Below are 12,019 nucleotides of genomic sequence, written 5' to 3'. Positions count from 1 at the left end.
GTCTCGAGAGGAGCAGATCGTGTATACAAACTTTATTTTTCCCAAACGAGCCTAATTTGACCCTTTGTGAATCTGGTCTTATCGGTACAGAAGCAGACTCCTTCCGGCTCGAGGCCACGTACAAACTGCACGACGGGGCACATGTGCCTCCCGGCCCGACACTTTCACATGGTAAAGGTCTCCCACCCCGATTCTTCCTCCTCACCACATATGCAGTCACTTGATCTTACAAACAGAAAACCCAAAGCAGAGCATCTGCCCCAGTGGTTTTCAAACTGTCCCTTTCAAAAATAATTCATTTAACTTTCCCTCTAGAGTTGGGCTTCTGTCAAGGAAGCTCAGTTTATGAAAGAGAAATGCAGAACTGTTCTGGTTATATGGGTAGGGACAACTTCCTCTCCTCTGTCAGCCCCGGAAGAGAAACCTGAATGCCACTTGAAACTGCTGATCCGGGTGGCCCCACGGAGGGCAGAAGAACTTGTCCAGTTATCCCCTCCCACTCCAGAGCTCCCACCGCCCAACCGTGCACATGCTCCACACACGCCTGGTGTAAGGGAAGAGGCTGCCTGCCTCTTCAGCACTAAGAAGGCTGAATGGAGGTGCTATTTGGATGCCCTCGAACCCTTCTTCAGGAAATCTGAGCAGGCAAGCGATGGAGGAAACAAGTATCTGGAAGTTGTTAAGCGACATAAACTTGGTCCACTTCACAAATACCTATGTGCTCACACCTGGGGGTGGGGGCCCTGAAGTAAAGTGCATTGCTGCGGCTCACATACTCCCTGGGGTAGTGGAAGCCTGCATGTGGCAGAGATGTGGGGGGGGGGGGGGGGGAAGAGTATAAGGGACAACATCGCTCATTTCCTTTTATCACTAATAAAGTGAAATCCTACTCATTCTTCAAGTGTCGACTTTCATCCCACCTCTTCCCTGAAATCTTCCAGAGGTTCCCATCCAGTTTTTTTCCCCTTCTCGAATCTTCCATAATGTGCATTTTCAGTCCTTATCTGACACTTAAATAATAATACAACTTCCACATGTCTGTGTCTCATCTCCCCAGGTTCCTCAAAGGACAAGGCAGGGATTTTAAAGCAGATGGGGGGGCTGGCTCCCGGGAGGCGCTGGCTGTGGCTGGCCTGGCCGCAGGAAACTCCCAGGCCAGCTTGTGTTTTACATTATTATGTGCCTCTGCTTGTCTCTCATGGTGCTCCCCAGATGTTCAGTGTGTGTGCTCGGGCTGCACAAGTGGCTTCCAGGATACCTTCTCTTGCTATTCATGCTCCCCACTCTGGTCCATGTGTCCGTCTCTGGGTTGTAGACCTCCACAGTGCTCAGCCGTAGCTGGCCGTCATACCCTCCGATGGCATACAGAAGCCCGTTCACCACAGCCACACCGACACGGCTGCGGGCTGTTGTCATGGGATGGCACTTCTCCCAGCGGTTGGCGATGGGGTCGAATACTTCTACCACATTCAGGGAATCACCTGCATAAAAATTTGCTACTCAAATTAAAACAAATGAGACCACGTGTTTAGATCACGGCTGCTGGGCATTGATTATATGGAACGTTTGACCTGACTCTATCAATTCTTCCCACAGAATTACTGGAGCCAGATGGGCCCACTACGACATTCCAGCTGTGTTAACCTCAAACCTAATTCTTCAAGGAAAATCAGAATCAGACAAGAGGCATGTACTTTCTAGAGAGGGCAGTTTTACAACTGCAGTGAGGTATTCCACCTGCTTAAAGCCAAAGATGGGAAATGGGCACACTATCCCCCCAGGGCAGGAAGCATGCCTGGAGGGAAGGGGTGGGTCCCCTGCTGACTTTCACTTACTAGCATGTGACTCTGGGCAAGTTGCTTTGTATTCTTACCTTCTATTCTCACACATGAAATGGGGATAATCTCTGTGGCAGCTTTGTTGTCAAGATCAAATGACAGAATAGGCAAAGCACCTAGCATAGTTCTAAAACATACTAAGTTCTCAATAAACAGTAGTTACAGTAGCCAGGAGTGATTCCAACCCTACCTTCATACAACAGGTTTGTTTGTTTGTTTTGTGGATCAAATAAGATAATCCACCTTCCCTGTGTTATTCTGTTGTGGGGTACCTCATACCGTCCACACTTCAGCGTGTACTAGTTAAGGACTTCCCTTCTCCAGGTCACATGGTTAACAAGCAGCAGAGACTTGTACCCACCTCTCATTAACCTTCAATTAAAAATGAAGCTGCCTAGGATTGCCCACCAACGCCCCACCTCCACAAACCGAGACTGACTCTGTGAACCGGCCTGGCCTTCACCTAGATGACAATCTCACGCCACTGTACCACAAGGATTCAGGCGCCACGTTACAAATCTCTCCTGCCCTGCAGCAGTGCCTGGGTGGGCAGGAGGGCAGAGGGGCCCACAAGCTTTCCTGAAAACTTGACTGTGTAAGAGCTGCCAACAGCATACGGATTCCGAAGCATGTGTGCTTTTCATTGCAGGTAGGAAGTGAAAACAGCATTATTGATAGTGGCAGAACCTGTGTATATGGAGAATTTTCCTTCTCATGGGGACATGGTCATAGTCTAACTCCAGAGATCCGTATGACCAATGTGATTAGCTTGGTAACAGAACTGGGTATTTAACTGAATTTTACCCAGGGCTGTATTTAGCTCTGATATTCTGATTCAACAGTATTAACATCTGACATGCTTTAACTGCAGTACAGTTGTACAAAATCAAGAGGGACCAGGGTGGTGACACACGAGGGAGGGGAACCAGAGGGCTGGGCTAGGTTGTTTGGGTGCCTTTTCGTCCACAAAGTCCAAGACAGGGCGCTGCAAAGAGGAGCTGCAAGATACCTGCTGAGTTGAGGCCCCCCACGGCATAGATAAGGCCAGTGATGGATGTGCAGCAGCGAGGCCTAGTTCTGAAAGCCGGCAGGTGGGGCCGGCGCTCTGGCATGAGGTGATAGTCCTTTGCTTCGTCTACCAGGTCCCTGGAACAAGGCACAAGATGTTATGACAGGAGGTACTCTCCCCACGTGGTCTACATGTGTATTTCCAATCATGGCTTCCCCACCCGAACTGCAGGGGAAATATGGGAGGAGAAGCCTTCTGGAAGGTTTGGTCTTGAACCCAGGTGAGTCCAGGGGAAACCATACACAGCTATTGAAACATGCTCAAAATTGGAGAGGCAGGGTGAGCAGAGCCCATGTCAGCAGGTGTAATCAAAATGAGTATCTTCTAACAAGCACACACCTGGCAGAAGAACAGGGTGACGGCCACAGCAGTTGGCATTGGGGAGGTTCAACAAGCAGCCTGCATCCTGTCACAACGGAGACCCAGCCCTTCCTATACCTATGGCTCGCACCCTGCAATTCGCTATTGCTCACCTAGACTGTGGCAGCAGAAGCCGACTGCTCCTGGTGGATTTCTCTGCCTCCAGTCCTGCCTCTCCATTCCACCCTCCACACTATAGTCCAAGCTGTCTCTAAGAACCTCCGATAGCTACCCATTGCCTACAGAATGAAGTTCAAATTTAACAGCACCGTTGAGATGGCTGGTTGCGGGGTCCCACCTACCTGTAGCCATACTTCCACCCCTTGCCAAAACACACCTTCATACTGCTCGCACACAGCCACTGACCTCCCTTGAACCCGCTGGGAATATGACAAGCAGTTTGGAGGAAGGTGAACATTGTTCTTTGCTGCTCTGCTTTTATAATGATCCTCCTAAAGGGCTACCGCCTTCTGAGCTGTTTGGGGAGCTCTGCTGTGCCAGGTCAGCACTGATTTACCCAGGGTAAAAGTTTCAGGTGCCGTAAACATGTCCCCCCACCCACTTGCCCATCACTTAGATGGGCCCAAACCCACCCAAGGCCAGCACCCTAATGTTTACTGGAGACAGTAAGGAGCCCCAGGGAGTCGTCACCAAGTGAGCTCCTGGAGATGCTAGGAAATCTTCAGGCAGCATGGGGGAGGAAGCCCCTTCTGCCTTGATGCTCCCTCATGGCACATTTCTTTGCCCAAGAGGTCAGACTTGGGCTTTTCCGGGCTCTAGACAGAAGACAGATCAATCTGCGTGCTATAAATTAGAACTGATCACTCAATCCTTCCTCCCCTGAGCTGGAACATAAACAGCCTAAGTGGGGCCACGTCCTCTCCTCTGCCTGGACCCCGGCAGCATCCTGTGCAGGCTGATCCTCACTCACCTGCATTTGTGGCAGCAACGCACCATGTCATCCTGCTGCACACGGTCCGACAGGAACTGGGGCCGGCAGAGGGGTAGGCGGATATTGGACAGCAGCTCAGGCAGGCAGGGCCCCCTCTGCTCCCGGTCGTATCTGACCCAGGCCAACGCAGCTTCAAAGACCTGCCGCGGCAGAGATGCAAGCTGTACAGTAACTCCTCTCTCCTCGGGCCGTATCCCCAGGCACCCCACCCAACCACCCTGTCTCCATCTCTCCACTCCCTATATTCAGCTAGTCCCTTGGGTCCATCAATCTTTCCTCCTCCTTGTTTCCTGAAGCCACTGTTTCTACCTCCCCAAGCTGCCCCATTTGGCCATCTTTTGAAACACAAGCCTCGTGACTATAACAAGCTCCTGGCTTTCATTATACCTTCCTAATGAAAAGCTAGCTGCCGGGGCTCCTGGGTGGCTCAGTCAGTTGAGCATCCAACTTCAGCTCAGGTCATGATCTCACAGTTCATGGGTTCGAGCCCTGCATTGGGCTCTGTCCTGACAGCCCAGAACCTGGAGCTGCTTTGGATTCTGTCTCCCCGTCTCTCTCTGCCCCTCCCCCGCTCATGCTCTGTCTCTCTCTCAAATTAATAAACATTAAAAAAAAGAAGAAGAAAAGAAAAGCTGTCAATGGTTCCTTATTCCTTTCTGCATTCCACCCTGCCTGCTTTCCTCCTTAGCCCCCTCCCCCACCGCCTCCCAGGCTGGCTAGTTCTCTGTTCATACTGCCACCTTCACGTCACCTCCAAGTCCCCTCACCTCCTCCTCTTCTTCTAAACCCACTCCCCTTTTCTTAACGCTGGCTCCAGATCCACGTTCTCTGGAGGTCTCCCTAACAGCTCTAGCCACAAGGGTATGTCCCTCTAAAACCCCTGAAATGTACCACTTGTAACTGAACTGACCCAGGTCACGCTCATTAGTGGAATGGCTAGAGAGGGGCTCGCTCTTGGGACGGAGCTCTTCCCTGTGAATCACAGGGCCCACACGACCACACTCAGGGCCCACTTTCCCCCTGCTTTTCTGACATTAGGGAAATAAGCAGCCTCCTGGAGCCTGGGGCTCCTCCTGCTGAAGCAGAACTTCACGACAGGCCAGGACTCTCCACTGCAAATACCCCAAGCTGCTCTGCCCTGGACTTTGGTTAGTTTCCCAACGACTGAACAGGTGGAGGCCTTGTCGGGTGGTGCTCCCGGTGTCCGTAGGGCCAGATCTAAACACCTCACCCCTGCATTCGAGCCCTCTGCTGTGCAGCCCTCGCCCCACTCTGCTCCAGGTAACATCTACTCCCAGTCCTCTTCAGGCGCTTACACCCACCTCTGCTCACCTAAAGGGTCACCCTTCGCTCCTCTGCTAACACCCTGCACTCCCATTTATTCACATTCTTCTCGACCATTCCGATAAGAGGTCTTCTTTGTCCTTCGAGGACCCTCTGATCATCCAAAGGCTCCGCCTCTTCCATCAATTTCAATCTGCCGGCAGTGACCAACGCCTCCAATCCTTTCTGCTCAGTAACTGATGCCAATGAGCCTTTGACAGTGCTCCCTCTCCCCCAACCTCCCTCTCAGGGCCCCCTGCAGAGCCTGGTTCCTCCCCACTGTCATCCAGCACCGGCTCCATGAGTTATGATGTGGGTGCCCTCAGTGCCCATGCTGAGCCTATCTCCCTTAATCACGCCCACCTGGGAAAAAAGTCTCTACTCTGGTGAGGTCCAGCTCTTTAAGCTCACCCCCACCCGCACTCTGCAGCTGACAGAGCTGGCCCACCCATTCTTTTTTTTTTTTTCTTTAAGTTTATCTATTCTTTTTGGTAATCTGTACACGCAGCATGAGGCTCCAACTCACAACCCCAAGATCAAGATGAGTTGCATGCACCTCCGACTCGGCCCAGCCAGGCGCCCTTTGGCCGGCCCATTCTAAATATGTGACTGCTAATCTCATCAGGGCCGCTTCCCACCAGGCCCTCTTCCTTCCTCTAGCTGCATCTTCTTTCCAGCTCCCACAGGGCTGGTGCATGCCTCTTCATCCGACCTCACGTTTTTACTACTCCTCCTGATCCCCATTCTCAGTTGAGAAAACAGAACCAAGCCAGAAGAGAATGTCAATGGAATCTGCCAGCACCTCCCTTCTCACCCCACGCCTCCCTGCTGCCACTGGGTGCGGGGGTTCTTCCTCCTGTGGTGACGGATGAGAACGGCTGGCACTTCTAACAGGTACACGCCTTGTGCCCTCTGCTCTGCCTCCTCTCACTTACTGAGGACATTGCTCCAGCAGTCATTCTCCCTTTTCTCCTACATCACCAACTCTTCCCTCTTTTCTGGAAAATTCCCACCAGCAGCCAAATGTACCCGTCATTTCTCTCACCTTAAAAAACAAACCAACCCCTCCTGACCTCATACTCCTCCCCAGAGACTGCCCCGGTGCTCTGTTCTCCTTTAGAATAAGATTCTTTCATGGCAGCATTACTTCCAATAGTAAATGCTGGAAATAACCCGAACATCCAATAAGGGATGCAATGTTGATAAAATCAACTGAATGTTAGACACTAACATGGATACAAATGTTCATGAAAGATGTACGTAGTATAATAAAACAAACCCACAATCAACAAGCTGCACACACATCATGATCTTCATTAAAAAAATAACAACTGGGGGCGCCTGGGTGGCTCAGTCAGTTAAGCGTCCGACTTCGGCTCAGGTCATGATCTCGCGGTTCGTGAGTTCGAGCCCCGCGTCGGGCTCTGTGCTGACAGCTCAGAGCCTGAAGCCTGTTTCAGATTCTGTTCTCCCTCTCTCTCTCTGACCCACCCCCATTCATGCTCTGTCTCTCTCTGTCTCAAAAGTAAATAAACGTTAAAAAAAAAACAACAACAACAACTGAAAACAAAGATCAGAAAGAGCAGTAGTCCCGTGTCACCTGCAGACCAGACCGCTGCCCTGCTCTACACACCTGCTCCTCAGATTTTACATTCAGCTCATCCCGAGACACCAGCTCAAGCACGTCTTCCAAGGGCAGGGCCAGGAATTCTTCTGACATGGACACCTCCACAAAGTGCTGGTGGATGAAGCTGTTGGCCGCGTCGTACAGCACCGCGCACATCATCGTCTCAGCAAACTGGCGTACACCCAGGCAATTTTTGGGGTGGAGGCTTTTGGCGTAAGAGAAAATGAAAAGAAACAATTTAGAGGAAGAATGTTCTCTTCGATCATTCTCAGGCTGGTTCCGGGGGGTGAGGTGCTACAGAATGGAAAAAACCCCAGCTTTGCTGGAAACTCCCTGTGTGATCTCAGGGGTGCCTCTCAGCGCCTAAACTGTACAGGCTTAAAATTAAGAGAGTTTATATCCTCAGAGGGCCCTGCCTCTTGGGCCTCGTGCTCAGTGCGTCTAGGTGGAATGAGCTCTCCGGGAAGTCCCGTGAAGCAGCCCTGAGGAGAGAAGAGAGCACATACTGGAAAACCTGTTTGCTTTCCTTCAACCGCTGGCATGCTTTGGTGAACATCTACCTCTGTTCCCCAGGGGGGTACTGAGGTTGTAGGATGAGACTTTAAACCATGTGGGGAGACGACTTCTCTAACTTCAGGACCCTTCCACTTTTTCATCTTTTTAGTTGATCTAAAATCTTATTCTTTTACTTACTTTTTTCATCTTTTTTAAATAGCAAGAAGCTCTATGGGTCTAATTGTTCAGACGCCCAGAAGAGACAGCAGCAGCTACCACTCAGCACCATCGGTGAGCCCAGTACTTTGCCAGGCCAGAGTCTCCAACTGCACTGCCAAGCAGTAATCGCCTCCATTTTTAGATGGAAAACTGAGGCTCAGAGAAACTAAGAAACGTGCCCACAGCCTTCTACAAGCAAGTGGCGGTGCCGAGGCTGAACCCTCTGCGCGTTCCCATGGCCCCAAGGCAGACCTGCCCTCACTGGGGCCATCTGGGTAAATCTGGGCCTTGCATGGCACCAGGTGACAGGGGAGGATCCCTCAAGTGCCACTAACAGCCTCACCTGGAAAAAGCCTCACCTGACAACAGCTACCCACCTCCTCAGGCTGTGGCCATGATTAAGCAAGAATGTGGCAAAAGCACTCAGCGTGGTGGTTGGCATGAAGTCAGGGCAGCTGCCTTCATTTTTATAATGGTTTTCTTACTACTGTTGCATCTCAAATGAGCCCAAAGTGGTGCTGAAATCTTAGTGACAGCAGGAGATCCTGGGGGGATGGGGCTTTTCTTATTTTGACTTTGTGACTGATAATCCATGGAGGGAGAGGGTATGTATCAGAAGGTTTGCTCCCCCCACCCCGTCACCATGTTGTTTAAAGTTCTAGGCAGAGTTGTACTCACCAACAAGCACCCCTGCCCCTCATCAGCAGACCTGAAGGGCAATCTCAGGAGTCTGGCTTTGGGATAGTCTAAACTCCACAAGATGTTGTTTCCCTTCCAGACTGAACTGGCTCTGTCTGTCCATTGCTTTGGAAACCTACATGCATTTCCACAAAGGCCAGGGAAGCATGAGCACTGAGCAACACTTAGGCAAGGCAGCATGTCCAGTGAGGAACACAGGGCTTAAGATCAGAATGTCAGCTCAGTCATCAAATAACGCCTTTCTCCTGCAGTGCTCACAGTGACTGAATGAGACTTGTGCACATTCCCATCCGCTCCCTCTCGGGCTAGGATTCCTGCACCTCACCTTTGCCTTTCACTGGCTTGGCATTAAGAACAAAACACATCTTCAACTGAACTGGGCTTTGACATCTAAAAGGATGGGATGTGGGCAGCCTGCTTGTGAGGCAGCAGGTGGGGAAGGAGGAGGGAATGCTGGCACACAGGAGACGGCCCCGTTCAGGAGCAGGAAGAAGATAAGAGGGAAAATGAACCCAAAGTGTTGACACAGACGTACATCTTTCAGTGGACGACCTCCTTCCTTGCTGGCATAGCTTGTAAGCAAGGAGGCCACCGTAAGATGTAATGCTTTATCAAAGTCAGGAAGCAATGACTTGAATTAAATAACTTACTGGCTTGGTTCACTGATGCATTTGATGTTCTGAGACGAGTATTTTAGAAAATACACAGCTCCAATGCTCACCTAGACACAAGGAGGTCCATACATCTGAAGACGTGGAAAGGGGCCACAAGAAAAAAAATCAACCCCAGTCTCATGAAAGAAAAAAAATCAGGAGAGGCTGAAGACCCAATAGGTGGAGAGACTTCAGGAACGACTGCTCTAAGAACTCTGATGGCTTTGCAGCTTCTCTGTGCCCTGGCACATCCTGTCTTTTCCACCACTGCTCAGAATGGTTTCTCTCAAGTCATTAGCAATCAAAACTTGAAAATGGAAGGTCCACATGCTTCCATGGGAAGCGGATACATAGGAAGGGGGCAGCTGGGACACCCTAACACACTCTGCAGCCAGGCTCAGGAGAACCACCCCAAGGAACAGAAGCAGTGATGGTAACTACTGGAAAGAAAATAGAAAGCAGGCCAAGCCTCTGGGGCCTGTGTGGAGGAATAAAGACAGGCTTCCCACATCCTATTCTTTTAGATGTCAAAGCCCAGTTTAGTTGAAGGTGTGTTTTTCTTGCAGGGCTGAATGGAAAAATGTCAAAAGACAGACATAACATCAGGCTTTGTGTTTAAGTATGTCTTCCTAAAATGTCACTGATGCATGTAAAAATTCCACTGGTCTAAAAATCACTTTTTAAGCATCTTTTGGACGACACTACTTTATAAAAGAGGCTGGTCCAGTATTGATAGTGATGACCTCAAAAGCCCCTAGGTGGAGCTGCTGTCCCCTTGTGAGAGTGGCCAACCTTAATTCTTTCCAGAGTGCCTAATTAATCATTGAGTTCTGTGGGGACAAAGAGACAAACAAGAGTCTCATCTGTGTCCTTAAAAAGCTCACAAATGAGGGGAGCCTGGGTGACTCAGTCTGTTAAGTGTCTGACTCTTGGTTTCAGCTCAGGTCATGATCTCACAGTTCGTGGGTTCAAGCGCTGCATCTGGCTATGCAGCTGGCAGCACAGAGCCTGCTTAGGATTCTCCTTCTTCATCCCTCCCCCACTCATGCTGTCTCTGTCTCTCCCAAAATAAATAAATAGACAAAAAAAAAAAAAAAGAAGAAGAAGAAGCTCACAAATGAGTAGGAAAGACTGTGTGCCCCACACCCCCCGCATTCCGGGGCAAGGTCAGGCGGGGCTCTGGGGCTGTGCTCTCATTATGTGGTCTCCATCTGTAAAACCTGAAACAGACCATCTACCTCATGATGAAACCACTCACTCTGAGCCCAGCAGAGAGCGCCTTGCATGCTAAGCATCATTACCACGGTTATCAAGACTAGGTGCACACACAGCAGTGCTCAGTGACATCCAAGAACACCGCATGGGCAGGACATGGACAGCAGGTGGGCTCCACAGAGCTGCTAAGTGAACTGGTCTGGTGGAGCAGGAATGGGAGGGGGCAGCTCTACGACGCAATGAGGTTCAGGAGGGCAGATCTGAGGTGGGAAGAATGCTGGTTTTCAGGTCAGGGACCTGTGATCATAGAAGCTCAGGTAGAAACGTTGTTCTGCTTTCTCCCTGCCTATGTGGAGCCCAGTGCTAACCTGCACCCTCAAGTCTCTAGTGGTGAAGGCGCAGCTTTTACCCTGTGGCTAAGAGCTCTGCCTCCGGAGGGGGAGGAAGAGCCTTCTTATCTGCTCTGTCATCAAAAGGTCATTGCCAAATGCTGGACTTAGGTAAGGATACAGTCCATGATTGCTTCTGGGAGACGGAGGGAGACAGAGAATTCTAGGAGGTGAAATCTGGGTAGGCTCCTCAAGAGATGAAGGGAAAAGAAGCCAAGACATTCAAGGAGGGGGCAGGATCTACACAAAGATGGAGACAGGCTAGGCAACAGGTAGCACTGAACCAATCGGCTTGGTGAGAACAGTCAGCTAAATTAGTGGCTGGTCAAACTGAAGAGAGGACCAGAAGAAGAGGTACATGTCAGGCCAGGGGAGTGCAGGCGGGGGTACGTAAATCATGTCCCCTCAAATGTTCATCCCAAATAACTGGACACTACTTGACAGAGATCTGAAGAAAGGTTATTTCTGCAGAGTAAACTCCCTGGCTCACTCCCTTCGGAAAACTCGGCATGCCCCAAAGACTCAACAAGTTCACAGGGGATTCCAGGAACGAAATGGGCCAGGTCCATCGCACGACCTCACCGTTCTCGGAGGAACGTGCAGCAGGCGTCTTTGATGCTCTGCAGCTGCAGGAAGCTCGCCCCCATCAGCAACGACTGCACATTTTGTTGGTCAATGGCAAGGTGGCCGTTGTAAGCAAAGTTGATCAGAGCCTCCAGGGCGCTAGAGGAAACAGAAAAGATACTCTTCAGAGATTCTGGCCCTAACCAAACTGACATGCTGACCTGGAGAATGTGTGGGCTCCTCTCTAAAATCCATTTTGCCCATGCCCTTTGAGAATCCATCTGAAAGGAATAATTACTTCACCAGGAGCCAAAGATACATTCTACTTCTTAAGCTGTCTTTATTGCCTAATTTTATTCAGAAAATTCTGAAAAAAGAAAGCAAGTGCCCATTATCTTACTACTGAATGAGTCAACAGTGGTTATTTTTCTAGGTTCATTTTCAATCCCCATTTGCCTGCATGTAGAGATGGTATGGATATAATCATGTAATACTTATCAACTCCTTTCCCATGTTGCTATACTGTCCTCATGTTTATCATTTTTAGTGACTGCTATATAGTATTTCAACACATAAACAAGCTATAATTTATTTCCTTTATTGGTAGGCAAAATAG

The 12,019-nt window shown here is 50.1% G+C and overlaps 1 protein-coding gene across 5 annotated transcripts in view; it reads right to left on the bottom strand.

The window, feature by feature from the left end:
• Positions 1 to 12,019, bottom strand: part of KLHL18 (kelch like family member 18) — a 55,943-nt gene that overhangs the window by 8,327 nt on the left and 35,597 nt on the right. For 3 of the 5 annotated variants that reach the window (XM_030306376.1, XM_030306398.1, XM_030306391.1), the window contains 5 exons: positions 11,422 to 11,562; positions 7,176 to 7,374; positions 4,199 to 4,359; positions 2,848 to 2,984; positions 1,259 to 1,496 (listed from right to left, as the gene is read on the bottom strand). In XM_030306376.1, the coding sequence (XP_030162236.1) occupies positions 1,259 to 1,496; positions 2,848 to 2,984; positions 4,199 to 4,359; positions 7,176 to 7,374; positions 11,422 to 11,562 (876 nt within the window). The remainder of the gene's footprint in view (positions 1 to 1,258; positions 1,497 to 2,847; positions 2,985 to 4,198; positions 4,360 to 7,175; positions 7,375 to 11,421; positions 11,563 to 12,019) is intronic. The other 2 variants (XM_030306382.1, XM_032591852.1) reach the window with 1 other exon arrangement.

Source organism: Lynx canadensis, chromosome A2 (genome assembly GCF_007474595.2).
Source record: "Lynx canadensis isolate LIC74 chromosome A2, mLynCan4.pri.v2, whole genome shotgun sequence".
Taxonomy (NCBI): Eukaryota; Metazoa; Chordata; class Mammalia; order Carnivora; family Felidae; genus Lynx; species Lynx canadensis.
Note: the sequence above shows the minus strand (reverse complement) of the source record. Positions and strands in the feature narration are given on the sequence as shown.